Genomic DNA, 18,145 nt, shown 5'->3' on the forward strand with positions numbered 1-18,145 from the left:
CTATCTTTTTTTCGAAATATTGGGATGTTGTCGGTGTTAATGTGATTGACTGTGTGTTGGAAATCCTCAATACTAGTGTTATGCCTTGTGGTGTGAATGAAACTTATATTTGTCTGATTCCTAAAACAAAAGCCCCCCGTAAAATTGCTGAGTATAGACCTATTAGTTTGTGTAACGTTATTTACAAAATCGTATCTAAGATTCTTGCTAATCGCCTGAAAAGGATTCTTACTGAGGTCATTGATGAGTCCCAAAGTGCTTTTGTCCCGGGGCGTCTCATAACTGATAATGTGCTAGTGGCTTTCGAGACTATGCACTGCATTGATGGGAGGAAAAAAGGAAGGGAAGCTCTGATGGCCTTGAAGCTCGATATGAGCAAGGCTTATGACAGAGTGGAATGGCAATTCTTGGAGATGATAATGAGGAAGTTGGGCTTTCATGATAAATGGATATCCCTAATGATGATGTGCATTTCTACAGTCTCTTACTCGGTTCTAATAAACGGGGAGGCAAAAGGCAAGATTATTCCATCACGGGGGCTTAGACAGGATGATCCAATATTTCCCTATTTATTTTTGTTGTGCACTGAGGGGCTGTCTGCCAGGTTGAAAAAGGAAGAGATTGAGGGTAACATCAGGGGGGTCTTAGTTAGGAGGGGGGCACCATAAATTTCCCATCTTTTCTTTGCCGATGACAGCATAATCTTCTGTAGAGCGACAGTGGAGGAGGGTAAAAGGGTTCTTAATGTATTGGAAGAATATGAGGCCGAATCGGGGCAAAGGTTGAATAAGGAAAAGACCTCATTATTTTTCAGCAAAAATACAAGCCGGGATGTCCAGGCCCAAGTGAAACAGTTATTTGGGGCCCAGATTATTCAGCATCACGAGAAGTACCTTGGGCTGCCTCCGCTTGTGGGGAAAGGAAAAAGGAAGGCCTTTAGTCGTATCAAAGATCAAGTTGGAAGAAAAATAGCCGGATGGAAGGGTCGTTTGCTCTCAAATGCGGGTAGAGAGATTCTTATCAAAGCGGTAGCTCAAGTAACTCCTACCTATACCATGAGTTGCTTTAAACTACCGGACACGCTTTGTAAGGAACTTAATGCCATGATGAGCAAATTTTGGTGGGGGTAAAAAGACAAAGAAAGGAAGTTGGCGTGGATTGCGTGGGAAAAGCTTTGCACATCCAAAGAGGAAGGGGGTATGGGCTTCAGAGATCTCAAAGCGTTTAATCTTGCTCTGCTTGCCAAGCAAGGGTGGCGAATTCAACAAAACCCAAATACCTTAGTCCATAAGGTGCTCAAAGCTAAGTACTTTGCTGATTCTACGTTCAAGGAAGCCCAATTAGGCCGTATACCCTCATATGTGTGGCAAAGTCTAATGGCTGCAAAGGATATTGTGGTGAATGGAGCTAGATGGGTTGTAGGTAATGGAGAGAATGTGAAGATATGGGAGGATAGATGGATCCCTACTCCGGATTCTTTCTTGGTGGTAAGCCCTAAAGTCCCTCTTGAATCTGAAATGGTTGCATGTCTCATTGACAAATAGTCTAGATCTTGGGACATAGATAAGGCGAGGAGAGTTTTCCTGCCTCATGAAGCAGATGCGATTCTGGGAATGACAGTAAGCTCTCAGCCTGTTGAAGATTCTGTGATATAGGCATGGACCATAAACGGCAAATTCTCAGTGAAAAGTGCTTATAGGGTAGCTCAAAAGTGGCTAAAAACCCAAAACCACAAAGCGGATAGGGGAAGTACTTCAGACAACATGCGGATGTGTGCGTTATGGAGGCTGGTTTGGAGTCTAAACTGTCCAAACAAACTGAAACAGTTCATGTGGCGCTCATGTAGGAATATTCTTCCAACAAAACACCGATTAAAATCAAGGGGTGTTGATATTGAGGTGGGGTGTGAATATTGTGGGCAATGTGAATCTATTGAACATGTTCTATGGGGATGTAAATTTGCTGTTGATGTTTGGGGAGAATCAAGACTCAAGTTACCTCTCTTGCCTTACCCAACGGATGAGTTTTTGGAGGTTGTGTGGGAGGTTAGAAACAGAAAGCCTGAGATTGACTGGGAGCTGTTTGTGGCCACGGCATAGGAATTATGGAATCAAAGGAATACGGTCAAGTTTGAGGGACAACGCAAACCCGCTCATAGACTTTGCCGTGATATGGAGGAATATGTGAAGGAGTTTCGTTATGAAAATCCCCCCCCCCCCCCATGTAAGTCATCTAGACCATTTACTCCCTCTTGGAAACCGCCAAAACAGGGCTGGTATAAAGCTAATGTGGACGGGGCTGTCTGTAAGGAGAGGGGCTGCTGTGGTATGGGTGTAGTGATTAGGAATGCAGAGGGGCAGCTGATGGGGGCAATGAGTAAAAGGCTGGCGCTTCCTCTTAAGGCCTTGGAAACTGAAGCTATGGCAATGCAGGTGGGGATTCAATTTGCGTGGGACCTGGGATTGAAGGATGTTGTGTTTGAAAGCGACTCATCGACAGTAATCTCAGCCCTCTTAGGCGATACTCCCCCACCTTGGTCGATCCAAAAGGTGATTGAAGGAACCAAGCAAGACCTCAAGTGCTTCAATACTTGGTCTGCAGTCCATGTTCGCAATAGTGGGAACGTGGCTGCCCATCTCATGGCAAAAAATGCCATTACAGTTGTAGATAGTCTTGTATGGGTTGAGGATATCCCACCCGTTATAGCTATGCAGGTCTCAAAAGATGTATCAAGCATGAATGCTGTTTCATTCTAATGAAAATTCCAGAGTTTCTAATCAAAAAAAAAAAAAAACTAGTAGTGAACATTGTCAACTATAAAAGTTGTCAAAACTAACCTTTGTAACAAAATGAAAAAAATGATTTTTTGACGAAATGTAATACTGTATGGATGTTTATTTGATGTTCCGTGTTCAGAATTTTGAATGGTTTTCTTATTGGGTATGTAAGGGTAAAAGAAAATTTATTACTAAGTAATAAGAAAATGGTACAAAATTATGAATGGTTTTCTTAAGCAATTGTTGTCTTTGAAGACGTGGGGGCTAGTTGGTTTTTTTGAACTGTGACCTTGATAGACATGAGTAAGGACTGAAACTGAAACCAAGCTAACAACTAGCACTCCATTGACTGGACATGAGAGATTGACAAACAAGCTAAATGCCAGCCTGAGCACCAATGTGGTGCAAATGGACTCTGGGATAGCTTTGTACTTTGCATTAATTGACTGCAGGACTGAGTAGAGAAGAAAAAGCCAAAAAAAAAAAAAAAAAAAAGCATGTAGGAATTCAAGTTTAGGAATGAGAGTTAGGTAGCCTTATTTAAATGAAATATTTTCTAGTGTCGCATAAAAAATCTCAATTTATGACATAATTATTGTATGTAAATTATAATATCACATCAAAAGTCTTAATTTTTGCCACAATTATTACATGGAATAGGCTGTTGTTATTTGTATGTCACTCTTTTCTCATAGAATCATCATTTTTTTTCCTCCACTCACGTGAATAATTTAGGGGATTTTTCAGAAAATAACTACAAAACCGAAACTATTTCATTAGTTAGGAAACGTTTGAAACTAATTTGGAATATAACAACTCGAGTGCAGTATCCACGATTTCCTGGGTTTATTAGTTTATTATTGCGAGAAATCGAGTTAAAAGAACTCGACTTCTAAGCCTGGAAAACGAGTCCAAAGGACTCGGTTTTAAAGCATGAAAACCGAGTCCCTTGCACTCGGTTTCAAAGCCTGGAAACCGAGTCCATTGGACTCGATTTCTACTCTTTGAAACCGAGTTCAACGAACTCGTTTTTCAGGCTTAGGAACCGAGTCCTTTGGACTCGATTTCCTTTTATAAACTGCCAGCATGTTCCAACAGTCATTGTTTGAAAGTTGAATCTTTTCTGAAATTTGTTTAGCGATTGAAAGTTGAATCTTTTCTGAACTGCTTTTCTTTGTAAGCAAAATGGTGTTGTGAGAGTTTACTTGTGACGGCGAGAGGCAGTGACGGCGAGAGGCAGCGACGGCGACGGTGACGGGAGCGAGAAGCAGCGACGGCGAAGGGAGGGAGAAACAGCGACGGCGACGGGAGTCGGCGACGGTGCCGGCAACGGAGCGACAGGAATGAGAGAGTGTCAGAGAGCTCGACTGAGATTGAAGTTTTTGGATTTTTTTAGAAAATAAGTTTGAAAGTTTTTTGTGTTTGGTTTTTTTGTGAGAGGGACTAAGAGTCAGAGAGGGAAATGAGAGAGTGCTGTGTGTTTGTGTGCCTGCTTTTGAGTGGATGGCTTACACGCATAAATCGAGTTTACTGAACTCGTTTTGTAAGAGTAAAAAACGAGTTCAATGGACTCGTTTTCCAGTGTTGCAAAACGAGTTCAACTCTTACAAAACGAGTTCAGTAAACTCGATTTCTGGCATATTGGGCCCACCTCAGGTACTGGCAAAAAAGCAAAATCGAGTAAAAATTACTCGATTTCATAACACAAAAATCGTCCACTTTAGACTCGAATTGCTAGAATCCAAAATAGTTTAAAACGTTTCCTAACTAATGATATTGTTTGGGTTTTGTTGTTATTTTCTAAAAAAATCCATAATTTAGTCTCAAAACTCTGTCAGACTATAACTATTCAATTTAAATAACATTTTTACACCCAGAAATTTTTTTTTTTTTTTTTTTCACCCATTAGTGTCACTCTCAATTCTCAAGTCTCAACTACTACCAGATTTTCCGTCAATTTCATACTGTCTCCAAAATCATCACCAGCAGAGACGACAAACAGAACCACCCTTTTGCAACAAAAAAACACTATGATTCAAGTAGCAATGTTGAATCAAACCAGTCTTCAGGATCTCTCACCATCTCTTTTCTCTCTTGTTCTCATCAGCCGAAACAACACTTCTCTCTCTTTTCCTTTCTCTCTCAGGTGAGTCCTCCTCTTATTTTATTTCTTTGCCTGTTATGTTGAGTTGATATATAACATAAATCGCAGATTTGTGTAGTTAATGGTTTTGAGGTTCTTTTTGTTTTTGTTATTTCTCAATTTGGTTAGATCCTTAAGCTATGTGGCCAAGAAAGAAGATAAATCGCAGGCGAAGAAAGAAAATGAGTCAAAGAGAGCTCATAGGTGCCGATTTACGCACAATCTGATCATATGTTGGAATTGGGGGACTAGGAAATAAGGTAAAAGAATATGAATTTTTGTGTTATTATGTATTTCATATTGATTTTTGTTTTTTTTTTTTTGGAATGGTTTTTTCATTTATTTTGGCATTTGAGTGGTTTGTTTTTATCTATATTTGAAATTATTATATCTCTTATCCATTTTGAATAGAAAGGAAACTTTTATGAAAATATTTTCATTTTTTTAAATTGTATTAAGCTTGAGGTCTTATTTATAGTGAAGAAAAAATAAACTATTTATAGAAAAAACAAAGCTATCACTTTTTTGTTGGGTTGGGAATGGACCTGGATTCTTCATCAAAATGGTGGGAAAAAAAAAAAAAAATCAATGGTAACCACCAGACGAGGCAGTAGCAGAAGGTGTGTCCAAGTGGGAAGCTAGCCGAAAAGGCCAATTTGCTGCCTTTCTATTTGTTAAAGAAAACTATGGGGATATACTTTGTAGTCAATTTGGGTATGTCCAAACTTATTCTTTGGAATATGAACTTTTTTTTTTTTTTTTTTTGAGTTCAAATGCGTTAATACTAGGATACTAGGATAAGAGATGCTATTTTGGAGGCTAAGATTTGGCATTTTTCTTTGGTTAAAAATTTCTATCAAGGCAGGATTATTCTAGAGAGTTTATTATGAGAGCGGCTAAATGGGAAGTTAAGGAAAGGGGAAGGTGGATTTTGGAATCAAAGTTATGAAAGCATGATTTATAGATTTCAAGATTCTTCCCAAATTTAGGCAAGATAACACCCCCAGTAACATCACTCCCAACCACATGCCATAATTTTGACAAAAGATTGGGACATACCATCTAGCCTTGGAGATTTGAATGGGGCCATTTTTTTCAATGTAACCTTGACCTCCTCCACTGTATATGGTTGTAAAAGCATGGCATTCATTGACCGAATTACACATGATTGAACCCCTTCCATTACCTGCTCTAAGGCTTGCGGATTGGATGTAGTAGTGGAAAGTTGAGAGAAGTAATTGACCAAAATTGGGGGCAATCTTGGCATCATTTGACTTCCACTCACCCCTCTCATTCTTGAAACCCCTAATAGCATTCTTTCTTTTTCTCTGAGTAGCTCTACCATGGAAGAATCTGATGTTCAATCCCCATGTTGTAGCCATTGAGAACAGGATCTTTGCCTCTGCATTCTCTCTTCTTTGTCAAGAAGAGAATTCACCTCCTTATGTAGTAGCACTAGGACTGGTTAATGACTGTGGCCTTGTATGTATGCCAACTCTGTCTGTTTAAGCAATTCTTTTTTTTGTCTGAGCTCTCTTTTGACGCTACTAAAAATGGTTTTATTCCACACCCAAAGTTGTTTTTTTTTGCCAGTTTTCAATTTGTCATATACTCTAAACATTGGAGTACCAGTAGTGTTCAAACCCCAAGCTGACTGAATAGTTTCTTCACAATTATCGTTAGTGAGCCACATCTCTTCAAATCAGAAGGGCTTGGGTTCCTATAGGGCAGCAGTACCCGCTGGTTCGAGTTCAGCAGCCTGTTCTATTGTGGTCTAATACTTCCAGCAGTCAACTAAGGTTCTGTTGAGGAGGTTAACTAAGTCTCCAATCCATTTCCAGATCAATTGCAAGCAATTGGAGGGAGCATCGGAGGCTAGAAGTCTCTGCTGTAACAGATAAGAGTCAAATTAGTTAGACTTGTAACCAAGTACTAGGTGCAGGCAGTTATTGTACAGCAACCTATGGGATTAAATTGTATTCAGGTAGTTAGGGTGTGTGTTAGTTAGTATAGCCTACACCAATAGGAATTAAGGTCAGCTTGAGCCATTTAAGTGGCTGCATGAGCTATAAATAGAATATTGGCCTCATTTTTGTAATCAGTTTTGAAAAGTGAATAAAATACCTAGCCTTTTGAGTGCTATTTTGAGAACTAAGAGTTCTTTGTAGGGTGCAATTCATCCACCTGTAAGTTTCTCTAAACAACTCACTCTTCCATTTCACCAGCTACGCCTAAACAAAACTCATCGCACACCCTACACCACTAACTTACAAGGTCAGGCAATAGCTTGTAATCTATTACATCGAAGTGAAATAAAAGAGAGTAAAATACTAAAGTCTCAACATCCATCTATATTTATATATCATTATGAATTAGGTCCGATACAATCATTTATCATTAACATAGCATTCTGCACCGTGCAAGTTATAAAAGGTCCTGAGTTATTAAACATGTGGCATGGTAATACTAAGGTGAACGTGAGAAATCTTTTCTCGGAAGCAATAAGTAAATACAAGAAGTATGGTAAAGACTATAAATTTGAGAGAGATTTACTTTACATTTTGTTAGAACATGTATTAACTGTTCTTTATTTTCCTCCTTTTTAAGGTGATAGTATGTAGTCCACTCCATATAATTGTCTTTGATGAATTAGATTCAATAGCAAAGGTAAAAGAATCAAATTTTAACTATTCATTTGTTAATTATCATATTTTGATTCAATATTGGGTATAATTTTTTTTGTGTAGAGAATAGGTAGCTCCACCAATTCAGACTAAATGGATCGAGTTGTGAATCAGTTGTTAACAATGGTTAGTGAATAATCCTCATTTAATTTATAAATATGGCATATGAAATTCGTTAGAATAATTGAAAATTTTTGAGGTTTTTCTTATTTTTCTTTTCTATCCCTCTTGTTCAATATCGAACTAATAAGTTGTTTATTTTAGATTGATGGTTTTCACAATATGAACAACATCTTCATTGTTGGAACAACCAACAAATTGGACCTTATACATCCTGCTCTTCTGAGGTAATATTCTCTCCCTCCCTTTCTTTCTCTCTTTGATGCACCCACGCATGTACTCATCCTTATAGTGTTCAATTCATAAACCGGGCCGATTATAGCTTCTTCTTGAGATAGGTGCTTTTGATGAAGCAGGACGTGTTCAGATTTTAAAAATTCACAATAAAAAATTATTAGATAACTCTTACTTAAGTTGGATGTGAGCCTCGAAGACATAGGTAACTTGCCTTTTTTTTTTTTTACTTTAATAATATTGATAAATGGAACCATAATCTCATGTCACTGGTTTGTATTACATGTGTTTTTGTTAATAATATAAACTTTTGTGGTTTTGGTATTCAAATCCAATTTGCCTTTTGAAACTAATTGTTCATCTACGTTTTCTTTTATTTATTGGGATTCAAGATGTTAGCTAAAATTTCTGATTTGTTCTTGTGATGTTTCTCTCTTTGTTGGTTGTGTTCTATTTGCACAAGAACAGCTACTTTGACTCCAAGTTGGACTGGAGTAGATCTCGAAAGTCTCACAAGATTGGCACTGTTAAATGCTTTAACTCAGGTCATGGGAGGCACACTTGGAAAATTTTGCAAGCATGGAAGGTATATATATAATAAAAAAAAGAAAAGAAAAGTGATTCAATAGTGGATTAATCAAAATTCACATTCAATAAAAAGATATTGAGTAAAGTTTTAGCCTTGTTACTATTCTATAACATAATATTTGTAAAGAGAATATTTATTAAACTTGGAATTTATTTATTTTTTTTATTATTATTTTTTATGAATAACAAACTTTTACAGAAAACAGAAGGACACAACACGAGTACACTAGACATCTAGCCTCCTCCAAGATGACACAGGCAAAACTTGGGAGAATTACACAATTCAAAAACAGGCAAATGCATCATGCTTGAGACTTGAAAGACCATTTAGCTAGATTATGAACAGTCTTGTTGACTTCTCAATGGACCCAACAAAATGATACCTCACCTAAGGAGCTATAGACATTCTTAATAGTCTCAAAAAAATAATGTCTAAAAAAAAAATTATAATACTATATATAATAAATTCTCTTCAATATATATTTATTGAACCTTAGTATATTACTCAGTTCATCACTGTTTTAATCCTTAATTTACACCCTTCTTTTTTCCTCTTAAAAAAATTACATCTTTCGAATACAAATTCTCTATCTTATTTGTTATGCTCCATTTTATACTCTACTAATCACTAACTTGTTATATATATTCTTTATAAAATTACTAAAAGTTTGAAAGGGAAAAAAATCTGGCACGTAATATACCATAAATAAAGAGGAGCATAAAAAGTGGAACAAAGAAATTAATTCATTTTTGACTAAAATCGGTAGAAAAATTTGTACTAATAAGAAAATTATACAGCCAAATAACCTGGGACAAAGAATTTCTATTCTACACCTTTCTTTACTCTTGTTTCTAGACACATCATTCAAACATGTTATAATAAAGGGTCTACTTTTGAATGAGACTAGAATGGACTATGGCAAAGATGTGAAATAACGCATCATTTAATCACTTGTGATTTGTTGTGAAAATATTGTAAAAATATTGTAGACATAGCATCTCTCATAAAGAGAAATGATATGTCAACAACATTTTCACAACAAATTCTAAGTGTCAGGTAATTACTGGTTGTTATTGTTGGGGCAAAAAAATAATCTTAATGTTAGTTTCAAATTTGAACTAATAATAACTAACCACTTGTGATTTGTTGTGAAAATGTTGTAAAAATGTTGTGGACATAGCATCTCTCTAAAATAAAAGCACTTCTGGGGAAAAATGTTTTACACTTTCATTTGTATTTCTTCATTTTCCACATCACCCAAAACGCATAAATAGAACCTCCATCCCCCACCCCCCATTGTTAGTCACCCAACCACCACCCTCCACTAATGTCTTTGGTCTTTGGTTGCCAACTATAGCCACCGATGGTCACCAATCATGATTTTATTGATCAAAAATTCTCATTATTTTTTTATTATATATATGTTTGGAAGATGAAAAAATGTGAGAAAGTAATAGAAAATATATTTTCCATAACATTTTTAATAATGCAACCAAACACTTGAAAATATTTTATGGTCGGAAAATATTTTCCTTTGAATCAATCATAGCCTAATGTTGCAAGTATTAGAAATAATGTTTATTACTTTTTCAGCATCCAATTTCACAATGAGTTTTTCAATTCGAAATTCCTGCACTTTGCCTATATATATATATATATATATATATATGTATTGATGATGCCGAAAATATCACCAGTAAGTCACACGGTCCTCGCGCGCTCCAAATAGCACCTGCACAGCAAAAATAAAGGACCTAGCAGAGAGCACCGGTGTGGTACCGGCCAAATACCCTCCGAAAGTCAAATCAGAACTATTCTCACTGCTCTAGAGTGCTAAAGAGGGTAAATTATGCGTACCTTGATTCGTGAGGGTGCTTGAGTTTTTATAGTAGTAGGGGTTGACTCTTTTTCCTTGGAGTAGAAATCTTTTCCTTATAGGAGTCTTCTTGGGCGTATTTTGCGGGATCCTTTCCATATAGGAATCCCTCTTACAAAACGTGGAGGGCAAGTCATTTACTTATACATGCAAACGTGGTTAGCAAGCATTCTTTGACTAGTGTCGTTAGCTTATATTATGCCTTCATTCTTCACCCCGTCAGCCTCAGGATCACCCTTCAGCTTTATTACCCCGTCAGCCTATGGGTGCCTCTCCTTACAGCTTTAGCCCGCCGTCAGACATTAAACAGGGGCTGATGGCCAAGTAGATACCGTTAGAAATAAACCGTCGCCTTATCTTACTTGATCAATCTCTTTTATCCTTATCAGTTGCCCCCTACTCCATATCTCCGTCACTTTTTATAGTAACGGGTTATGGAGTTAATGTTTCTGTTGATTGTCACATTCTTTAAGGAGACGGGAAAATTATTTATATGGGACTCCTCGAGCCGCCGTGCACTTAATGCTTTGGACACGTGGCGAGTTCCCATTGGCTTTGCTTCTGACGAGGGCGTCGCTTCGTCTTCCACGCCTTTTCATTCTATATATAAAGGGGTCCTTCTTCTCATTTCCTCTATTTCACATTTGCTAATCTTTGAAAGAGACAGACCGTCGCCCTGAATTCCGTCACCTTGTTCCTTAACTCCGTCACCTTGTGCATTGCTGCCCTTGAAGCCGTTTCTCCAAGAAAGTTAACTCATCAGTAAATTCTATTTCCTTTCATTTTTTAAGTGACGCTACTAACATTCTTTCTCTTTTTTTCTTTTCAGCTCATACCCGTCCCCACATAACCGACAAACATGAGGAGTTCATCCGTCGGGTTCTAGAAATCCCTTTGGAGGAATGTAAGTGTAGGGATTTGATCACCCTTGACACTATTCATTTATACTGTAGGGGTCCAGAGCTGTCAGCTGAAGCTCGGAAATTGGACGATTTCTCCCATCGACGTAAGTACTCCTTATCACCTCCATCAGTCTACTCCTCCGTCTCTTGTTCTAACTGTTAGTTTTTTTTTTTTATTGTAGAGATGGAATCTGCTAAACAGAAGGTAAGGGCTGTCGCAGCCCATCAAAAGGAAGAGAAGAGGGCAGATGAGGCAGGGGGGGAGACGTCGTCAACCCCTAAGGCCGTCACTAAGCAGGTAAAGAGAAAGCTCGACGGGAGTGATGGCCGTCCGGCTAAAAAAGCCGCCATCACTCTTGGAGATAGTGCTGCAAAGGAAAAATCACCTCTCAAGCCAAGCCACGGTGTGGGCAAAGGGGTAATGACCTCCTTGGGTCCCGTCAATGAGGGCCCCTGTCGTCTCTTGACCCACAAGGATTATGTCGTCGGGGAGGTTAAGTCCTTCATAAAGCCGACGGACATAGAGCCTTGTGATCTGTTGGAGACGGAGGATTTAGGGGCGTCAGCCCTTTTTGATCTCACCAGGGTATGCTTGCTACCTTTTGGTCGATCTGATTTTATTTTGCTTTGATGAACTTTGACTGACGACTGTGTTCTTTTCTTAGGCCTTGGTGCGTGTTCAGGCCCTTCAAGACCATTGCGTCGCGAAGAAGGGAGTCGTTACTGGGGTCCAGAAGTATAATACAAATCTGATGAATGAACAAGGGCAGTACAAGGATGCCGTCCGTACGCTAAATCAAGAGCTGAAGGAAGTGAGGGAGAAGCTGGTGGAGGCTGACCGTCAGAATGACAAGTTCAAGGAGGAGGTGACGGATCTAGGCCAAAGGGTGCAGACGGCTGGGGTTGACGCGGTTCGAGACTTTAAGGCGACGCAATCGTTCATTGACTCTTGTGCCGAGTATTATGGCACTGGTTTTGACGATTGCCTTAAGCAGGTCGCGTCAGCATTCCCAGAGCTGGACCTGTTCGAAATTACAATGGATGGTGGAGATGACGGCTCATCTCAGCCTGATCCTACTCCGGAGTTTGACGGTGTTGTTGTCCTGGCCCAACCTGCTGCAAGCCCTCCTACTCCTGCTTCCAATACTCCAGCTGCGATTGTAAACGTTGAAGATCAGCAAGCTGACGGGAATCCTGCTGACGCTCCCGCTCCTTAGTTCTCTTTATTTGTATTTTATCCTTGCATTTAAATCATTTTGCAAACAATCGTTGTACTTTAATTTTTTTGCAAACAGTTGTTTAAGTGCCCGTTTGGTTTTCTCGGGGTTTTGTTTGTATACAGCTGTATTTATTACATGGTATATTATTCCCGTCGCTTTCGTTATATATATATATATATATATATATATATATATTTAATCAGTGATTGAGCCGAACGAAGTCCTGGTAAACACTCCCGTCTGTTTTAGGAACCCCGTCAGCTTTTTTGAACTGGTTGGGAGACTCCATCGGTATAGCCCTTTTTGCGACTTATGAGATATCCTTCTTATCTCGTCAGTTTCACAGGTTTTCCCCTTGGATTTTCGACTTTGTTCATCATTTTTCAAGGATCGTCAGCTTGGTTGCACTATCCAAGTAATTGTTTCGTTGCTTTTGGCCCGTCAGCTTTGAAGATTCGCCCATCAGTTGTCACCATTTTTGTTACTTTACTGACCTTAATGTGGCCGTTAATTTTCTAATTTTCAATCATCTTACAGGCTTAATGTAAGCCCGTTGGTTCTATAATGGCTCCGTCCGTTTGGTGAGATCGTCAGCTTTTTAGCTTTAGTCTGTCACGGGCTTGATGAGCTTGTCATCTTTTGTAGGTCTGTTGGTTTTAGAACCTTGTCCATATGATGATAGCCTCATTTATTAGGTGGGACCATCAGCTTTTTAGCTTTAGCCTTGATGACCTTGTCATCTTTGTAGGCCTGTTGGTTTTTGGAACCTTGTCCATATGATGGTAGTCTCATCTGTTTAGTGAGACCGTTAGCTTTTTAGCTTTAGCCTTGATGACCTTGTCATCTTTGTAGGCCTGTTGGTTTTTGGAACTTTGTCCATATGATGGTAGTCTCGTCTGTTTAGTGAGACCGTTAGCTTTTTAGTCCGTGTGTTATGGACTTTGTCGTTTTTGTTGTTCACTTTTGTGAACTTAGTTGTCCACTTCTGTGGACTTTAAACCATAGATTTCTAAAATAGATACTTCAGCAATTTTGAATAAACTCCTCTTATTGCCATACATTTGTAAATAAAAGTAACTCTAAAACCAAATCCTGCCTTTTGGGCTTAAAACAAAAAAGAGGTATTGTTGCAAAAAACTAAAGTAAATGATAGAGCTGAGGAGTAAGACTAAAATTTGTTGAAATGTAAAAAATGAAAAAGGTTGGTTTTCATGTTACCGCTCCTACTGGTAATATTTTCGTAGGTGCTCGATGTTCCATTGGTGTGGCAGTTTCTGTCCTTCTAACGTTTCTAGGTGGTAAGTGTCTTTCCTCTGCCACGACGTAACTCAGTAAGGTCCTTCCCAATTGGGGCCAAGTTTCCCTTAGGTAGGGTCCCTAGCGGCGCCTATGACCTTTCTAAGAACGAGATCTCCAACTTGGAAGTCTCTGTGTCGGACCCGAGAGTTGTAGTGTTTGGCCATGCGGTCTTGGTACCTAGCGAGCCTTTGTTCTGCCGCTGCCCTGATCTCGTCCACTAGGTCGAGCCGTAGTCGCATTGCCTCGTCGTTTTTGTTCTCGTCATGGTTGTGCACCCTATAGCTTGTGAGCCCAATTTCGGCCAGGATGACTGCTTCGCTTCCATACGTCAGTCGTAACGGTGTCTTTCCTGTGGGTGTCCTTGCCGTCGTCCTGTATGCCAATAGTATGCTCGGCAATTCTTCAGGCCATATACCCTTTGCCCCCTCGAGTCGAGTCTTGATAATCTTGAGCAAAGATCGGTTCGTGACTTCGATTTGGCCATTAGCCTGAGGGTGGGCGGGGGAGGAGTAGTGGTTCTTTATTCCTAACTGTGAGCAAAAATCCCAGAAGGAGTCGTTGTCGAATTGCCTCCCGTTGTTTGAGACAAAGATTCTAGGAATGCCAAACCTGCATATGATGCATCTCCAGACAAAGTTTCGTACGTTCTTCTCCGTAATGGTGGCCAAAGCTTCAGCTTCCACCCATTTTGTAAAATAGACAATGCCCACTACCAGGAACTTCAGCTGTCGTATTGCTGTAGGGAATGGTCTCATAATATCTAACCCCCATTGTGCGAACGGCCATGGGGCCATCATCGGGGTCAGCTCTTCGGTCGGTTGTCTAATAATATTGCTGAACCTTTGGCATTTGTCACAGGTCCTGACATAAGCTTCGGCGTCCTTCTGTATGGTGGGCCAATAGTACCCTGCTTGCACAAGCTTGTGTACCAATGATCTAGACCCTGAATGGTTTCCGCAGAGTCCTTCGTGTACCTCTCTCATGACGTAGTTTGCCTCTTCCGTACCCAAGCATCTCAGATATGGTCGGGAGAAGCCTCTTTTGTACAGGACGTCTTTTATTAGGACAAACCTTGCTGCCTGGACCTTCAGTTTTCTTACAGCCTCCTTTCTGTCTGGTAAGACCCCGTCTTTTAAGTATGAAACCAACGTCGCGGTCCAGCTACTGTCGGAGCCTATTTCCTGCACGTTGCTGGGATCTATTAGTGGAGAAAGTTGAACGAATGAAAGTACATTACCAAGGATGACCATATGTTTTGCTAAAGCGGTCTTTGCGAGGCGATCGGCTTGCTCGTTTTCTCCTCTGGGAATTTGGACGATTTTGGCTTCTAGGTCATCCACTCTCGCCCTTACTTGATCAAGGTACCTTTTCATCCTTTCGCCCTTGCACTCGTAGTCTCCATTTATTTGGTTTGTAATGACCTGAGAGTCGCAGTAGATGACTACCCTCGCGGCTCCTGCTGCTTTGGCAAGGTCAAGTCCTGCTATTAATGCTTCATACTCTGATTCATTGTTAGTAGCGGGGAAGTCGAGACGGACCATACATTCAATTGTATCTCCTTCGGGCGATAGTAACACGATGCCAGCCCCTCCGGCTTGCCTGTTGGATGATATGTTCGTATATATGCTCTAATGAGGGGACTTTTCTGCCCCCTTGTCTTCGTCATGAGTGAATTTTGCTATAAAATCTGTGACGATCTGTCCCTTGATGGCGGTTCGTGGGCGGTACTAGATATCAAATTCGCTTAACTCTATAACCCATAACGCCAATCGACCCGCAGCCTTAGGATTGCTCATCGCTCGTCGCAAGGGCTTGTCAGCCAAGACGTTCACCATATGGGCTTGAAAGTACGGTTTGAGCTTACGGGCCGCCGTAACTAATGCAAAGGCAAGTTTTTCCATGGGCGGGTATCTTTTTTCAACACCGCAAAGCGTTCGGCTCGCGTAGTATACGTGCTTTTTTACTTTTTCTTCTTCTCTGACTAAAGCAGCACTAATGGCTGCGGGGGAGACGGCTAGATAGAGAAAAAGCTCTTCTCCTGGCTATGACGGGCTCAGTAGTGGTGGGGAGGAGAGATAAGCCTTCAACTCCTCGAGCGTTTGTTGGCATTCGGCAATCCACTCGAACGATCTCTTCAGTGTGCGGAAGAAGGACAAACATCTGTCCGTCGCCCTTGACACGAACCTATTCAGAGCCGCTATTTTTCCGTTAAGGCTTTACACCTCCTTCATATTTCTTGGTGGCGCCATCTCCATAATGGCTCGGATCTTGTCCGGGTTTGCCTCGATTCCCCTTTGGGACACCATAACTCCTAGGAATTTTCCCGCCATCACTCCAAAGGCGCATTTTCCTGGATTGAGCTTCATGTTGTAAGAGCGAAGGGTGTTGAATGTTTCTTTGAGATCTTCTAGATGATCTTCCTCCCTTTGGCTTTTTACTAGCAAGTCGTCAACGTAGACCTGGACATTTCTTCCAATCTGTTGCGCGAACATTTTGTTCATAAGTCTTTGGTACGTTGCACCCGCGTTCTTCAGGCCAAAGGGCATTACTTTGTAACAGAAGAGGCCTTGACTGGTCACGAACGAAGTTTTTTCCTGATCAGCTTCGTGCATTCGGATTTGGTTGTACCCCAAGAAAGCATCCACGAAGCTCAGCAACTGGTGTTGGGCCGTTGAGTCTACTAGGACGTCGACCCTTGGGAGGGGATAGCTATCTTTGGGGCAGGCTTTGTTAAGGTCGGTGAAGTCCACACACATCCGCCATTTTCAGCTAGCTTTTTTGACCATTACTACGTTCGCTAGCCAATCGGGATAGTATACTTCCTTAATGAAGCTTGCTTCCTGTAGTTTTTGGACTTCTTCTGCTATAGCCCGATCTCGTTCGGGGGCGAACACTCTCTTCTTTTGTCGGACAGGTGGAAAGGCGGGCGATACATTCAACCTATGCACCATGATTGAAGGGTCTATTCCTGGCATATCTTCATGACTCCAGGTGAATACGTCTCGATTGCCTCTGAGGAAGGTTATGAGCTCTTGACGGATTGCGGGGTTAGCGAGTGTTCCAATTTTGGTTGTTCGGCTAGGATCGGAATTGTCAAGGGGTATCTCTTCTAGCTTCTCTACTCGCTCCGTCACTGTCCGGTGCTCTTCTATATTCAAAGCCTGAACCTGATCCTCCATTTCCATCATGACTACGTAGCATTTGTGCGCGGCCATCTGATTTCCGCGCAGCTCCCCAACTCCGTAGTTAGTAGGGAACTTAATCATTAGGTGGTAAGTTGAAGTTACCGCCTTCCATGAATTGAGCGTGGATTGTCCGAGGATAGCGTTGTAGGCAGATGAGCAATCAACCACCAAGAATGTTACGCTCTTGGTTATCTATTGAGGGTAATCGCCTACCATTATAGACAATGTGACCGCGCCTAGGGGGACTACCTCGCTCCCTCTGAAGCCCACAAGCGAGGCATTTGTCGGAATCAATCGCTCCATGTCGATCCTCATCTGTTGGAACGCCAAGTAGTATAAAATATCTGCTGAACTGCCATTGTCGACCAACACTCGGTGCATGTTGTAGTCTTCTACCCGTAAGTTGACGACGAGCGCATCGTCATGGGGATGGTGAAGGCGTCGTGCATCCTCCTCTAAGAACCCGATGATGGGGCCTTCTCTTCGTGCTATCTTCGGTACAACTCCCGTCAACTGAACATTTTGTACTATCCGAAGGTAGGTTTTGCGGGCCTTTTTGGATGACCCGGCGACAGCCGTTCCTCCTACGATCATCCTTATGTCCCCTATCGGGGGCCTCGGTCACTCATTATCCCGTTGGGGGTGTTGGTCTTGTGGGGGTGGATCCGTTTTCTCCTTCCTAACGAACTTCTGCAGTTTTCCTTGTCTGATGAGGGCCTCAATTTGCTGCTTTAGGTCATAACAATCAGCCGTATCGTGACCATGGTCGCGGTGGAAGCGGCAATACTTATCCCTAGAACGTTTGTTGGGATCACTCTTCAGCTTTCCCGGGAATGTTAGAGCCTCCTCGTCCTTGATTTGCATAAGGACTTGATCTATCGGGGCAATCAGCGGAGTAAAGCTCGTGAATCTTCCCCCCAGGGGCTTAGGGCGCCTCTCATCCTTTCGGTCTCCCGTCCTTGCTTTCTTTCAGCCTTGGTCCTACCGAGAGTCTTCCTGCCTCTCTCTTTTCTTTGGCCTCTCTTCTCGGGCCAACAGTGCGTCTTCGGCATTCATATACTTTGTGGCCCGATAAAGTACTTCCGACATGGTCTTTGGGTCGTTTTCATACAGGGA

At 41.1% G+C, this 18,145-nt stretch overlaps 1 protein-coding gene across 4 annotated transcripts in view; it reads left to right on the forward strand.

Annotated features, from left to right (window-relative positions):
- The window catches only part of LOC126717557 (uncharacterized), a 185,028-nt gene that overhangs the window by 88,092 nt on the left and 78,791 nt on the right, over positions 1–18,145 (forward strand). Inside the window, exons 1-6 of one of the 4 annotated variants that reach the window (XR_007652647.1) lie at positions 4,645–4,923; positions 5,050–5,180; positions 7,668–7,730; positions 7,869–7,951; positions 8,427–8,544; positions 8,746–9,026. Coding sequence is in view for 2 of the 4 variants with exons in the window: in XM_050419366.1 (XP_050275323.1) it covers positions 7,869–7,951; positions 8,427–8,544; positions 8,746–8,784 (240 nt within the window). In the remaining 2 variants the exon portion in view is untranslated. Of the gene's footprint in view, positions 1–4,644; positions 4,924–5,049; positions 5,181–7,667; positions 7,731–7,868; positions 7,952–8,426; positions 8,545–8,745; positions 9,027–18,145 lie in introns of those variants that run through there. The other 3 variants (XR_007652648.1, XM_050419366.1, XM_050419365.1) reach the window with 3 other exon arrangements.

Source organism: Quercus robur, chromosome 3 (genome assembly GCF_932294415.1).
Source record: "Quercus robur chromosome 3, dhQueRobu3.1, whole genome shotgun sequence".
Lineage (NCBI taxonomy): Eukaryota > Viridiplantae > Streptophyta > Magnoliopsida > Fagales > Fagaceae > Quercus > Quercus robur.